This window comes from Chelonia mydas, chromosome 2, assembly GCF_015237465.2.
Source record: "Chelonia mydas isolate rCheMyd1 chromosome 2, rCheMyd1.pri.v2, whole genome shotgun sequence".
Taxonomy (NCBI): Eukaryota; Metazoa; Chordata; order Testudines; family Cheloniidae; genus Chelonia; species Chelonia mydas.
In genome coordinates this window covers 66,786,825-66,803,099 of record NC_057850.1, presented here as the reverse complement: position 1 = coordinate 66,803,099, position 16,275 = coordinate 66,786,825, and the positions used below count along the sequence as shown (strand labels likewise).

Here is a 16,275-nt window from a genome sequence, read left to right as displayed (position 1 = left end):
GGAGGTCTGGTGACAACCATTAGAGCTGATCTACCTCCCAGCAGGGAACAGAAAACTCACAGTAGGCATATCAGACATGTTAATGTAGGAGAAATGTATTATTCTAAAAACTTGTTCTTCTACATGCAAATTCAGCAGCAGGTTCCTTTATCAACACCTGTCACTATGCAAAGAATAATGTAGATCATCTGATCCAATGCTAGTACCAATATTAAGATTTGACAATACAATTCCACCTCAGTTTATACCACTAAAGCATAGTGACTTCTCTCCCCCCCGAGAAATAAGACCATATGACATACCTAAACACAGATTTTAAAAAGAGTATTTCTACTGAGGTAAGGAGATTGAACATATACAGGAAATTAAAAATAGAAAAATAGATATTTTATATCTTACTTATTCCTCCTAATGTCCTAATTCCTTCCCGAACATTTTGTGTGAACATAGGAACGATGGGCTATGAGAAAAAAGAAAGGTAAGAATTTAATGTAAATATGTGGAAGGCTGTTTTACATAGTGTTTATTTGAAAGCAAATGTGTAACTTGTTTGATAAATACATTTGGCAGACAGCTGATTTTTCAGTGAGCAACACAATGTTCTACATGTTATTTTACCATAGTACTGAAAGGTCCAAATTGGAAGATACCACCTGCTAATGTAGAGTTAGTCGGTCAATCTTCTTAAAATCACATATTGCTTTAGAACCCCTGCAGCACTTAGAACGGGATACTGCAAGCATTTGCACATGTGTGAGTTTACTCATTTGAGTAGCCTTCTGGACTTAAATTAGCAATTACACATGTGCAATATTTGCAGGATCAGGACCTTAGGGTGCTTGATTAATATATGTGTAGGCATTGTTATTGTCTCAGACCTAAATGAAATTGGGTAGAGCATCATGACTAGGGATATAAGGAATCATTTGCTGGGGCAAACTATGGGGAGTTATTTTTCAGAGTAGCAGCCGTGTTATGTTAACATTTAACATTTTTTGCTATCCATACATTGTTAATGATGCTGTAGAAACTGACATAAGGCTGTCAGATTACAAAAGCTTTTGGACGCCTTTATTGTTACAAGTTATTTAATCTCAAATTGGTCTCTCTTATCATATACCCACATCATAAATACACACACGCACACCATTAGCTAGCATTTGTAGCCACATGTGACTACTATACCCCTCATTATTACACCAGCATTAGTTACATGAGCATATTTTTCACATGTAAGACAAAATATTTTGTCTCACATTTCCTAAGAATTTAGATAAACATCTGTAACATCTTGTAGAACAGTTTAGTACTGTATGAAAGATAGAAGTCATTTAGTTAAGTCACACTAATAATTTTGAGCCACAGAAGCACTCAGATTTTGGTTACTGGACTCTGACACTTAGCAATTAAACAAATGATAGGATAATATCACCAATAGTTTTTTAGCATTTTAAGGAAAGATACTCCAATACTACATACACTATCGAACTATTAAAAGTTTGTGACATCAGCGTGTGGAAAATGAAAGTCAGCTGAATTTCAATATCAGACAAAAAAGAAATTAAAAAATTATACAACTAAACATGCATTAAGTATTTCTTTGAGAAACAGGAGAGGAGATAGAATCATATAATTTAGTTCTTAACTTTTGTAAGAGAATATTTATGATATGTCTATAAAACTTATAAACATTTGCTTTACAGTGCTGAGAAAAATAGCTTTAGCCCCAGAGAAAGACCTAAAAATCTAACCTTCTTTGCTTCTGTTCTGTGATCCTCCACATACACTCACCACTTTTGCATCAATGGCCACCTGAGCAAAGCCCGTACGATTACCCCATACAAGAACGTAGGTTTCATCACTAAAGAGTGCTTCTCTAACTCCACCCGGCGAGACAGCCACCAAGCGGCCATTCTTCAGAGCTTTAACACATTCTTCCTTTGGTCCATGCATAACACCAAACACATCAAGTAAAAGTTTAAAACCTGCAAGATGTAAAAAATAAGTTATCAAACACAGAACATTTAAGATGTGTTACATAGCTATTGATTTCACACATTCTCAAAACAAAATATATTGGTCAAGATTTTCAAAACAGTAGTGATTTTGGGTACCCAATTTGAGATACCTCTAAAGGGGTCTGGTTTTCAGAAGGTATAGAGCACCCATTTTCTGAAAGTCAGCCCCTTTAGAAGCATTCCAAATGGGGCACCCCCCCAAAAAATCACCAGTAGGTTTTGAAAATCCTGGCCAATAAAATCGAAACTTTAAAGGATTGTTTTTAATGGCGCTGTACATCACACCTAATCAAATTAGGTGCTACCTCGTAATCAGTAGTAACAACTTCAATCATAACAAACAAACAAAAATAAACAGTGATGCCTTTGACCAGGTCAATCAAGTATGATGAAGAGATGATTTAACAGCAGCATCACCTCCTTACCAAGCCAAACTTTCCAAAAGTGGCTTGATTCTGACCAAATCCACCAGTGCAATGGATGGGAATTGTTTAAAGCTCTTTCCCTTCAATGGTCAAAGAGCATGTTGATATGGATGAAGAAACTAAAAAAGACCCTCAACATTTTCAGTAACAGTAACTAAAATACTGACTAAATTTTTACCGTGAAAGAAAAATATGGTGAGCCTAATTTTGTTCACATTAGATTCAATTTGGTATCGGACATGTTTTATAAATTAAAATTATGCCAGCCTTTCCCGTCTTGCATCATCCTTGAATTTCAAATGATTTAAGTCAGATTCCGATCTAACCAGAAAGGCACACACCACCACATGATACAAGTCAAACTTTACCACTCCCACCCCACCCTTGCAATGTAATCTTAACTCCACCCCTTCTGGAGTGGACAGTAGCCTCTGGGAAACATCTAGTAAGGGAGTGCAACGGTTAACAAGCTACCAAAGGAAAGTGGTGGATTCTCCATCTCTTGAAGTCTTCAAATCAAGACAGGATGCCTTTCTGGAAGTTATTAGCTTCAACACAGGAGTAACTGGATGAAGTTCTATTGCCTGTGATGTACTGGAGCACAAACTAAATGATCTAATAATCCCTTCTAGCCCTAAATCTGTCAATCTATAATAAAACAGACTGAGAAAGGACTAATGGAATACACCATTTTTGTGCTGCATTCCACAAATCGATTTACAGCATTTATCTGCGTGAACTCCAGTTGCATTCACTGTGTTAGGTGTAGCTGTGCTGAATGGTGGAGAGATTAGCTAGAGCAGCTTGGCACTGTGACAGGACAAGTGGTGCATGCAGACCTTAAGTGTCCAAGTCTGCATCATTTCAGCACAGAATTCCGTAGGTTGCGTCAGCAGAGGTGCGCAGGCATGTTCTTGCTGTGTGGATTGCCCGGTGATCTATGTGACAGCCGTCTCTGGGGCTTAGTGAGGGACAAGGCAATGCCTCAGAAGGAAACCTCAAGGTAAGGAATCCTAAGAGTGCTTAAATTTAGCAAGTCTAAAATGGTTTGTGTGAAACAGACTCGATGTTTAAGTGTAGATAGTTCCTGTTAGCTATGCCAGACCTAAACACGAGTTTTGTCTTAGCAAAAAGAAACTGTTGGATTTTGTTCTACAATGCTCATGTGCTCCGTTCCCAAAATGTTCTCTGTAAGTGACAGAATGCTAGTATAAAGAAAAGGAGGACTTGTGGCACCTTAGAGACTAACACATTTATTTGAGCATAAGCTTTCGTGAGCTACACGAAAAAGCTTAGCATAAAGCTTATGCTCAAATAAATGTGTTAGTCTCTAAGGTGCCACAAGTCCTCCTTTTCTTTTTGCGGATACAGACTAACACGGCTGCTACTCTGAAACCTGTCAGAATGCTAGTATGTGTGTTATTGGCATGCTTGGCAGAGGGCAGAGTTAAGGTTGTGTTGCAGGAGTTGGGGGCATGTACCTTAACTTTGTATTTCCTGGTTTTCAGAAGTTTACGTTGAGCCACTCTCCACATTCTGAAAGGACACAAGGCACCAGCAGGCAACCTTAACTCTGTGTTAATGAAGTTCTGGGGCATTTATATAATAGACTTCCTCATGTAGGCAGGATTGTATTTCCAGTTGTTTATACTTGGAAGGAATATGCCTTAAAGGAGGAGAAGGCTGAAAGCTAAACATTCCGACAGACCAATGGAACAACTTACATTTTAGTTTAGAATTACAAAAGTTGGTTTAATTTAATTATTATTCATTTTTCAAATTGACAAGAACCTTTCAGTACTTTTACCCAGGGGTCAAATAGGGAAGGACAGGGGAGATGAAGTAGTGGTATTCTTCCAAGCTCTGCTCACAAAATAAGCTTCACCCATGTGAGTTGCCAAAATGAACTGCCAGGCACAGGAGATCATACAGATGTTCAAAACATGATCATACGTGTTCTTTGGGCTCCTTGAGCTTAGCTCCCCTTGGCGGGGCTTGAATATGTCCACGGGCTCTGCTATGTACCTTGGGCTTAGCTCTTTTAAGGGGGATGGGGGGTGGGGGGGAGTTGGGAGTGGTAGAATTCACCAAAATGCGACATCGCTCACAGAAAACTGTGTAGATCTGCGATCCCATCTTTTCTTACACGAGAATGAAATAATTAACAATGACTACACTTAAATGATCAGCACTAGGCATCTTAGTTAGCCTCCTCACTGATATGAATGAGGCACCTCTCAGAGCTATTATTCCAGCCTCTTTGCAGATTTACATACCTCTCTCTTCACTGATTACACTCAACTCATATTTTTGAGCGTTTCCCCTACCCAACCATAACAACTTGCAACTTGCTGTATTTTTAAATGAAAGCTGAGCCCATGTCCACATGAGGAGTGTTTACTGGTATGGGAATGCCAGAATACTATGCTGACAGCACTGCTGTGGGCACAGCTATACTAGCAAAGCTGTGTTTTATACTTGCACAGTCATTTCACAGGATGGGGGAGGGGCGATACAGGGTGGTTTAAGGTATAGCAATAAGAACGCAGCTTACTCTTTTTAACTGACATAGCAAGACACTCCTAGTGCAGACCTGACCTGAGCAAACTGAGTGAAGAGAAACACTGTTTTTAGGCCATCTGATTTTATTTTTTAAATTCATTTTTTTAAAAAGTAAAACAAAGGAACAACAATAGGAGTGCAGGGATTAAGAATTTTATTTTAAAATTAAAGTTTTGGAGAAGAACACAGAAGTTAATTATATCTTCTAGAACAGGGGTGGGCAAACTTTTTGGCTCGAGGGCCACATCGGGGTGCGAAACTGTGTGGAGGGCCGTGTAGGGAAGGCTGTGCCTCCCCAAACAGCCTGGCCCCCACTCGCCCCCCCCCACTTCCGGCCCCCTGACTGTCCCCCTCAGAACCCCCAACCCATCCAACCCCCCTGCTCCTTGTCCCCTGACTGCCCCCTCCTGGGACCCCCCGCCCCAAACTGCCCCCCCCGAGATCCCACCCCCCTATACAACCCCCCTTCTCCCTGTCCCCTGACTGCCCCAACCCCTATCCACACCCCATCGCCTGACAGGCCCCCTGGGACTCCCACGCCCTATCCAACCCCTCGTTCCCTGACCCCTGACTGCCCCAGAACCTCCGCCTCATCCAACTGCCCCCTTGCTTCCTGTTCCCTGACTGCACCCCCGGTACCCCCTACCCAACCCCCCCACCGCCGCGCATGTGCTGCCCCCTTACCATGCCGCTCAGAGTGCCAGGAGCTTGCAGCCCCACTGCCTGCGCGGCGGCATAGCTACAGGGGAGCGGGAACAGCAGGGGAGGGGCCGAGGGCGAAACTCCCAGGCCAGGAGCTCAGGGTCCGGGCAGGATGGTCCTGCGGGCCGGATGTGGCCCCCGGGCCGTAGTTTGCCCATCTCTGTTCTAGAAGCTAAAAAATAGAATATATTTCTAACTGATATGATTTAACATGCACAATCAGCTGCTTTTTCAGAGCACATTTTGCAAAGTTGCTGTAATTAGTGTTGAGGTTAGCCAGGGCAATATTATGGCTGGCCATGTGGAATATTTGTCTAATTTTTTTTTAAGAAAATTTTTCCTTCGGCCCCAGGCTTCATCCTAATTTTGAAGTTTAAATTTGAGCAATGGATTTTCCTGGGTTTGATGAAAAAAATAAAACTGATTCTCTCCCGCTTCCCATGTAATAATCTCAAGCATAGTCTAACTTTGAAAGTTCAAACTATTTACATAGTTAGCCTTTGCTAAGGAGCACTGCGTTCTGAGTTCATAAAAAGGACTCTTTCAAAACGCAGTTTGAAGCAGTGAAAAAATAATTTAAGTCCACAAACATGCAGATTCTCAGCAGGAATTCAATGAGACTATGCTAATTTATACTAGCGGAGGATCTGGCCCATAATATATGTATATGTGCAGCACAAACAAACACCAAATTGCCCATTTTCCCACAAATGTTAAGAGGCACACGTCAACCAAGATGGACTCCACTCAGTTGCCTAAGATTTACAATTGTTTTTCTTAAATCTTAAAATTACATGCAAAGAACCTATGTTTATGAAAAATTAATGTACAAGTAAAATGAGGGGAAATGGAAGAGGTAAGGTTCCTACGGTACTATGAACTCAGCTATACTGCACACGTTGTTTTGTATTTATTTTTATAAATGTGTAGTTTAATGTATTATTGTTTGTTAAATCCAATCCGTATAATATACAGGATAGGCAGGGTGGCTGACTTAAGGTTGTTTTATCTTAACTGAACAACTCTAACACTGCATGGCAGTTCTTTCCATTTAAGAACCAAAAACCTAAGTTCTTCAGAAGAGAACACTGCCTCATCTATTTAAACGTGTACAAATATTTTGAAATCTATGCACCTTAAAATATGCTGAACTTTTTATTCAAACATTTATTCAATAGGACATCTCTGAAAGAAAAGATGGGAGGAAGAAAGAAGGGACATCTTATAGAAAATTGCACCATTTATTCAAGGACAAGACAAAAGATGGCATCTGGTGGAATTTGTTCCTCATCAGCATTTAGGTAAATTTTAGGTTACTTAAATATAAAAAGTTAGTTTAATGAATTATCACAAGCTTCCATATTTACCCTCTTTAACTTTTTCTATACTAGTGCTCAGGAGGACCTTAACATTTAGGAGTTCATATATATTTATCTAAACCAATGGATCCCTACCTCGACCACCTCTAAGTACTTCTGTCAAAGAGGCTCAATCCTACTTGTAGTTGTATTCTTGGGTTGAGGCCCAGTTACATTACACATTCTTTTCAGGGAGAGGATATTAAAGACATTTTTATTGCCTCTGGCAACTTCAGGGGCATGCCCCCAACTATGGAATGTCACTTCATACCCTTCCGCCCCAGTCAGTCACCCAAATCACTGACTGCATTATTAAATGGAAGGAGGCATGGAAGCTGCTGCTGTTGGTTAATCAAGATGGCTACTTCGTGCCGTGATCTCCTCTGCTTTGCTTTCAGACTCGATGGGACAGATGAGGTAGGAATGGTCACCACACAATCCATCCAATCCATACAACGGTATTTATAAACTGGGACAATGTTGGCCTTGGGCTACTACAGACCAAAGGAAGTCCTGTCCAACATAGGACTATTGGCAAATACGATCTGAATACTTGTGCTAATTAATGTGTGTCAGTAATATAATGGTATTATATCACTAAAAAAAAAGTGTGTCTACAACTAAATGGTCCAAGCTCACTATTTGCCATGAAAGACTCCTACCTGGTAATTTAAAGACGAAGTGATCAGCTACTGTATAGCACATTCTGTTCTTCAGTATAAGGAGTTTAGCCAAGAAGTAGAAATAGTCTATAGGAGTTGCGCCATGATAAAAAACAACAAGCCCAGGTCCTTCTGGTATTTTTTCCAGACCATGAACCTCATAACCTGTTAGAAGTACAAGGTACAATGGTGTCAATGTTTTATACCACTCAAAATCCAATATAACAACAACCTTGAGAAAAGTTAACATGTTATAGAGAACAATGAACACAAGAGCTGCTGCCATTCAATACTTGGTGACTTCAAAGATGACAAAATCTGATTTCACAGCAATTAACTATTTATTCTGAAAGAGTGAGAAGAATTTCACTAAACACAAAAAGAAAAGGAGGACTTGTGGCACCTTAGAGACTAACAAATTCATTTGAGCATAAACTTTCGTCAGCTACAGCTCACTTCGTCGGATACAGACTCACACGGCTGCTACTCTGAAAACTAAAAACAAAGTTTACAATAATACAAAAGCTACCTTACTATCTTGAACTATTGTATCATTTTAACATATGTTTTACCCAAAGAAATCTATGATATTGGTCAAGTCTTACGGCTCATTCATATCACTTATGTAATTGTGATTATTTAAAAAGTACTTAAAACAAGGAACAGATGGGGTGGGGAGGATTGGTAGGTAAACCACAGTTTGAAACAGTGACAAATCAGCGATCAAGAACTACCACCTTATGTAAATGGGGACAGGAAAAAGTTTTGACTTGACAATGTCCCCTTCAGTTTTTTCTTTACAGGCATTCTATATAAAAACCAAAAACAAAATCTCTTCTTAGGAAAAATGTATCTGCAGAACTAATGAGATGGTGGTGGCAGAGGAAAGTACTAAAAACAATTTTGGGACTTGTGCGGAAGTTTGAAACATGTTTATTTAAATGCTTTGTTGAAATATGTTTTACACACACACACACACACACTCTCTCACTCTTGCCTTTCTTTTATTGGGTAGCCATTTCTAATGGTAATTTTCTGCCCATCCAGGTTAAATGTGTAAAATGCTCAGCTGTAGTTTAGTTACATGCTTTCCTTTTATTTTTCTTCTGCATTTTTTTTTTCTTTTCCATACCTCCCACTCTCTTTGATTATATCTATACTCTTGCCTCATCTCTTGATTAGCTTTTCCTTTCAAAATTTGAGGAGCTTTAACATCACATGTAAAGAAAGGATGATCTGGTTTCCTGGCACGCTGATCTTGTCTATTTGATGAAATGCTCTCAAAGCTAGAAAGAGGAAATGAAGTCACTTATCAAAGACTATAGTCCTCTAACTCCTTTATTCTACATACAAGTTTTAACTATAAAAAAGAGAAATCCCTTCTGCTGCCAGTCCCAATCCTAAAACCCATACAAACACTAAGACAATAATGTTAGCAGAATTAGGCTATCGTCATGTACAAATAACTTTATTACTTTCATGATATTATAAGACCTCTCAGATGAACAGAGAAACAGTGGGAAATTGTGCATCTTACTTAAGTGGAAAGAAGATTCTTTGTACAGTTGCATTTTGAAATAACTAAAGGTGTGCACAGGGGAGAGAGGTGTCAGAAAGACCAGGGAGGATGAGTTTACAGTAACTTCAGACCGTAGATGAGGGCCTGGAAAGAGTTTTAGCTGTGCACACAGAAGTGTCAAACCTTAGATAGGTTTCAGAGTAACAGCCGTGTTAGTCTGTATTCGTAAAAAGAAAAGGAGTACTTGTGGCACCTTAGAGACTAACCAGTTTATTTGAGCATGAGCTTTCGTGAGCTACAGCTCACTTCATCGGATGCATAGCATATCGTGGAAACTGCAGAAGACATTATATACACACAGAGACCATGAAACAAAACTTCCTCCCACCCCACTCTCCTGCTGGTAACAGCTTATCTAAAGTGATCATCAAGTAGGGCCATTTCCAGCACAAATCCAGGTTTTCTCACCCTTCCCCCCCCGCCCCCCACACACACATACAAACTCACTTTCCTGCTGGTAATAGCCCATCCCTCTTTGAAACCTCTCTTTATAATGCGCATGATAATCAAGGTGGGTCATTTCCAGCACTATAATGCGCATTATAAAGAGAGGTTTCAAAGAGGGATGGGCTATTACCAGCAGGAAAGTGAGTTTGTATGTGTGTGTGTGGGGGGGGGGGGGGAAGGGTGAGAAAACCTGGATTTGTGCTGGAAATGGCCCTACTTGATGATCACTTTAGATAAGCTGTTACCAGCAGGAGAGTGGGGTGGGAGGAAGTTTTGTTTCATGGTCTCTGTGTGTATATAATGTCTTCTGCAGTTTCCACGATATGCTACGCATCCGATGAAGTGAGCTGTAGCTCACGAAAGCTCATGCTCAAATAAACTGGTTAGTCTCTAAGGTGCCACAAGTACTCCTTTTCTTTTTACGAAACCTTAGATATGATATGAGGAAGAAAGAGCAAGCGTCTCTGAGAATGATCATTTTCTTTACAAAAAAAAGCAATTACGTATACATGCACATCCTTTTTCTGCTCTTTATAGAGCTGATGGTTTTGGTCCAATATGGTTTAATGGATTTAAAGTTGCATTTTTGGCTCTGTAAGCTTTTCGATGCAGGCTTTGCACTATCTAGCTATCAATGCCTTCGAAACTCACTTCCCTTTGACTGAATGGCAGAGAACAAGTGCAAATGATTTTCAGGAAGGATTTGTTCTTTATGTAAATTGCTCTTCAAACATCCTTTTTTGGTTTGGCTGGATCTAGACAGGGTGGTTATGAAAAAGGCTCAGAAATAGGTGATTTTCTTATATATAAAGAGCAGATAATTTCTTAACATTTCTTTATATTTATAGTAGGAGTAGTAAAGGGGCCACGGATTGAGACCATAGTTTTGACATTCTCCTAGCAGAATTGATAGCGGTCAAAAATACTTCTTTAATGGAAAAAACAAGGTGACCTATGACTTCTTAATGGCTCCAAGCTCAAGTTAAGGTAATGGGTGGGAAAAGTGAATTAGACTGAAGTTAAGTGCTGATTTTAAGAATCTCTTAACATGAGGCTTAGAAGAGACATGACATGTTCTGTCTGAAAAAATTGTACTAACAAATCCTGAATGGTTAACTTTCAGGGAAATGGCAGTTAGCCTCAATGATAATACAAAAGGGAAGGAATTGTAAGCAGCATTTTAGTTTGATCCAATATGCTTATCTGATCATCAGTGCTAGGATTCTATACATCATGTACTCCTGAGGGCTTTCTGTGCCAAAATATTAATAATTCTGTGCACAATATTTTAAAATTCTGAAAGTTTTATTTGTCAATAAATAAATGCAGAAGCTCCAGCATGGCATTGGGGTGCACAGGCCACTGGCTGCACAAAGGTGGGAGATCATCGTGCAGCCTCCCACCCTCCGCCCCCGGAACATGGACTCAGCGGTGAGGCTGCACCTGACCCTGATGCAGCACAAGGCCTGGGGCTGAAACACCCTGACATGCCAAACCCACAAAAAAAAAACAGCAGAAATTGGGCTTGTTTTTGGCTTAATTTGCTTGTGGGCTAGTTTTTGGCTTGCAGCTTGTTGCTTCTTTTTAATCAGCTTCCGGCAAACAGGGTCGGGGGGGGAAGAGAATCGGGGTGCACAACGGGCCCCCCCACAGTCCCAGACTGCACGATGGGGTATCTAGTCACATAGGGTGTTGGGGTTCTTAGGAATTGGCTTGGCCTTGTTTTGAAATGGGATTACCTTGATTTTTGGCTTATTGTGAAAGTCGGGGTGCTTATTTACCATGTGAAAGTTGGCAACTGTGCCTGCGACCCTGCCCCTCTGCACCAGGTGCGGGGCAGGCAGGCTCAGCCAGACAGGATTCAAGCATGGAGGGGATCCAGGTGTGGGGTCAGAGGATTCTGTGTGGACAATCTGGGTGCAGGCAGCTGATTGGGGGGGGGGGGGGGGGGGGGGGGGAGGGGGATATGGATGCACAGAGGCTCATTGAGGCGTTCCAGGTGCAGGGGCAATGGGACTCTGCAGGGGCATCCAGGTGAAGGTGGTTGGGGCTCAGCGAGGACAGGGGGTCTGGATGCAGCTAGTTGGGGGTCAGTGGCATAGGGGTCTGGATGTGGGGGCTCAGGATGGTGCAGAGGGTGGGACATCAGAGTGGGGGTTTCAGTGCAGGGAGCTCAGTGGGGGTGCAGGGATAGGGGTCCAGAGGCAGGGGGTCTGGGTGCAGGGTGGCTCCAGATGCAGGGGTTGAGGTTTAGTGAGGTGGGGTTCAGGTCTGGAGGGCTAGGGGGGTTCTGGATGTAGCAGGTAAGGCTTGGCAGGGGTGTCTGGATATGGGAGGTCCAGATGCATACAGGTTCCGTGGATGAGGGAGCAATTCCCCACACAGTGACACCTCCCCACCACAGCTGAGGAGTGACGGGCGCAGGAAGCAAGGGAGGATGCTGAGCTTCCTGCAGCTGTGGGAGGTTTATGAGGGCAGATCTGACAGCCCCAGCCACTCCTTACAGGGGAAGAGGAAGTCCCGTCCTCTACTGCCTCCAGTCCAGCCAGGTCTAGCAGCTGATCTGGCTCAGGGTAAGAGCCACTGGCTGGGGTGTCCCCAGCCCCGCAGTGATTTACTTCTCCAGCGGCTGCTCCAGGTGCCTGAAACGATGTACCTGCGCTGCGAGGGAGTAGTGCATGACTTTTGCTTCCCTGCAGAAAAATGACTTTCTGACAGGGCAGCAAAGAAATCTGCACATGTGCAGTGGCGCAGAATTCCACCAGGAGTAAGCACGGAATAAACTCAACCAAACAAACAGATTTTCAAGTATGCTGAATACCCCACCTCCCACTGAAATCAAATGGGAAAGAGGACTGATGAGAATCATTTGAGAGATTCTCTGCCTTCCATCAACCATACATCCAAACTGCTGGGGAAAGAAGTGGTTACTCACCTTGTGTAGTTACTGTGGTTCTCTGAGATGTGTCCCCCTATGGATGCTCCACTGTAGGTGCATCCATGTCCCCGTGCCTCTGATGAGAGATTTTAGGTACGGCGTCCATTCAGCCCACACATACACTCTCCCTGTCTCATGATCTGCCTCAAGGCTATCTAGCACTGCACAGGGAAATGGCCCTCATTTCCTTCTCTACTGCAGAACCCATTATTAAGAACTCTGAAGTAGAGGCGAGGAGGATAGGTCATGGAGCATCCATGGGGACACACATCTCAAAGAACCACAATTAGTGTACAAAGTGAATAACTGCTTCTTCTTCGAGTCGTGTCCCTGTGGGTGCTTCACTGTAGGGAACTCTACAACAGTACCCCTGATGGAGGGGTGGGACTTTGGAGTAGAGTCTAATATTGATGATAATACAGTGGAGCCAAACATGGCATCTTGACACTGAGTCATGGGTGATTGCATAGTGTTCCACAAAAGTATGAGCAGATGCCCAAGTTGCTGCTCTGCATATTTCTGTAATGTGAACGTCTTTGTTGAAGTCTACAGAAGTGGAAACTGATCTGGTGGAATGAGTTCAAACTCTAGACGGAGCTTGAAGATTGCAGGTATGATAGCAATAGTTAATGCAGTTCAATATCCATCTACAGAGTCTTTGTTTTGAGATGGGGGATCCTTTGCGATCGAAAGAAATAGTTTAGGAGATTTTCTGAAGTCCTTTGTTCTATCCAAATAGAACGCCAAAGTTCTCCTGACATTGAGTGTATGTAATATTGATTCTCTATTGTCAAGGCGTGGCTTTGGGAAGAAAGTTGGGAAGTAAATAAATTGATCCATATGGAAGGCATGGGATACTTTCAGGAGGAACTTTTTAGGGATAAGGTCTCAGTGTGACCTTATCCCTAAAAAAAACTGTGAAGACTGGGTATACCATTAGATCCCCCCCATTTCTCCAATTCTCTGAGCTGAGGTGATGGCTCCTAGGAATAATGTTTTCATAGATGCATAAGTGAGCATGTGGCTATGGGTTCAAAAGGGGTCACTGTAAGGCACTTGAGAACCAGGTTAAGGTCCCATGTTGGTGTAGGATGTCTGATTTATGGGAAGAGGTTACCAATACCCTTAAGGAATCTTTTCATTGTAGGATGAGTTAATACTTAGTAGTCATCTATCTTATGATGAAATGCGGCTATGGCTGCAAGATGTACCTTTACTGAACTTAGAGATAATCCTGACTTTTTTAGATCTAGGATGTAGTTCAGTACTAGTGGGAGGGGAGAGGATATATGGGTAATGTGTTTTGAGTCACATCAGATTTGGCATCTTTTCCACTTCTGCATGTGTCTGACAAGTCATTATTTTTCTGCAACAGCACCTCTGCAACAGGACATTTCTATGCTTTCGAACCATCAAGGAGCCATGCCTTGAGTTGGAGTATCTGTATGTTGGAATGGTAGATCTGTCTAGCGTTCTGAGAGATGAAGGGGCTAAAGAGTGATTGGTGGGCATACCACTAATTGAGCAATGCATGGGAACCATGTTGTCTTGGCCATGCTGTCTCTTCCACTGAGGTTCTTAGTGTCTCTGGGATGGAGGGAACAGGGTCGGGATCTTTGTGACATATGCGATTTACTATACTTTCTTTTCTGTGCAAGCATGCAGATTCCCCCAAGCAGCGTAGCATGGCTCGAGTCCTTTAGTGTCCGGAGTGAAATGTCTGTCTTCTCTGCAAAGAGTTTGGATCCTTTGAATGGAAGGTCCTCCACAGTTGTTTGGTCTTCCCTTGGGAGACCAAAAAGGTGAAGCCACCAAGATCTCCTCATCATTACCGCCGTTGATATGGAGCAGGCAGCTGTGTCCACAGCGTCTAATGAAGTCTGTAGTGCTGCCTTTGCTAGAAGTTGGTGCTTGTCAACAATGGCTTGGAACTGTTCCCTTTGATCATTTGGGAGATGTTCAATAAAGGCAATGAGATTCCCATAATTCATATGATTATATTTCGCCATCAGGGCCTGATAATTCATAATCCTAAATTGCAGAGTTGCTGATGAGTAAGATTTCCTGCCAAGTAAGTCCAATCTTTTCCAGTCCTTGTGGCAGGGTGTTGATTTAGCATGGTGTTGTCTGCCATGTTCATTTACAGCATCTACCACAAGGGAATTTGGTGATGGGTGTGGGGGAAAAAAGAAAGTCTACATCTTTTATACTTGGGCGTTATCGAGGCCAGCGTTTGCCAGATGATCTTGGCTGGGTCTAATAGGGCCTTGTTAATTGGGAGTGCAATACTCACTGATGAGCACACGTGGAGGATGTCCAGCAGCTTGTGTTGCAACTCCTTTACTTCTTCGAGGGAGATCTGAAGTGTAGCCATCACTCTCTTGGTGAGATCCTGAAACTGTTTTAAGTCATCCACAGCTTCAGCAAAAAACATTTAGTCATCCTCTCCAGCTGGAGTAATTTCCTTATTCAGATTTGCCCCCTGCTTCTCAAAGGTCTCCTCCTGGGAGTCAGGGGTAGAGCCCGGCATGGATACAAATTTATATCCACGGATGCAGATATCCGCAGATATAAATTGGTATCCGTGGAGCTGCAGGGCTGTACGGGGAACCACAGTAGCGAAAGGAGAAGCACGTGGGGCAGCTACTCCCAGGAGCCAGTGCCCCGTACCAGCAGCTCCTGTGGCACGGCTGTACCGTCTGCAGCCCCACCCACTGGGCAGGCACCAGGCTCACCGGCAGCTGTCCCTGGTCACGCTCGTGTGTTCAAGCAGTGCACATGTCCCCGGAAAGGAGACGCACACTGCTGCGTGGAAGCGCTCAGTACCGCGGTTCTCCTTGTCTCCAGTGGTGCTGTTTTAGAAGAGGTGGTCTAGTCTCTACTGCCGCTCATCAGATAGCACCGACACTCTGAGCCTTGCCCCTCAGGTCTTTAGGCGCAGTGCCAGTATTTGAGGAACCAAATGCCTCAGGGGTACCGCACTGCAGCTCCGTTGGTACCAAGGTGGCTGACTTTTCCAGGGATCTCTTTTTTCCAGTCAACTGTTTGGTCTGGGGACTTGTAGCCATCTTTTTTGTGCTTTTGTGAGAGGAATCCATAGATTTCCTCTTTGGCGCTACCAGAGTTTGATGTCCCGTGGATGTTGATAGGGATTGTTGCTCTGGGGGAGTCCCAGGACCAGGAGTTGGAAGCTGGTCTCAGAGAGCTTTCTATCATCAGAAGTCTGAATGTTAATTCACAGCTCTTTCTCATACCTTCTCTCAAAAACTGAAGAAGATGAGGACACTTCTGATATATGGGATGCTCCTGAGCAGTGAATGGCCATTGCTGACCGGAATCGCCTCTCTTTAGGAGAGACAGCATTTAAACCTGGGAGAGCCAAAAATGCCCCTTCTTGGGGTTCTTTCCCTACAAGGGGAGAAGATAACCAAAAAAAAAAAAAAAAAAAACCAATAAAGACAGGGAGATTAACTGTTTTTGAAGCCAGCTAAAACTAAACTAAAGTTTTAAAAACTAAAGTTTTTTTAGTATATATTTTAAAAGAGGAAGGGAGTAGTAAACATCTAAATAACGAAACTCTAGTA

The 16,275-nt window shown here is 42.6% G+C and overlaps 1 protein-coding gene across 8 annotated transcripts in view; it reads right to left on the bottom strand.

Moving 5' to 3' along the window:
* The window catches only part of LOC102935831 (transmembrane protein 68), a 42,808-nt gene that overhangs the window by 14,825 nt on the left and 11,708 nt on the right, over positions 1-16,275 (bottom strand). For 6 of the 8 annotated variants that reach the window (XM_043539616.1, XM_037892611.2, XM_043539617.1 and 3 more), the window contains 3 exons: positions 7,728-7,892; positions 1,792-1,985; positions 400-460 (listed from right to left, as the gene is read on the bottom strand). In XM_043539616.1, coding sequence (XP_043395551.1) covers positions 400-460; positions 1,792-1,985; positions 7,728-7,892 — 420 coding nt within the window. Of the gene's footprint in view, positions 1-399; positions 461-1,751; positions 1,986-7,727; positions 7,893-16,275 lie in introns of all 8 variants that reach the window. The other 2 variants (XM_043539620.1, XM_043539619.1) reach the window with 1 other exon arrangement.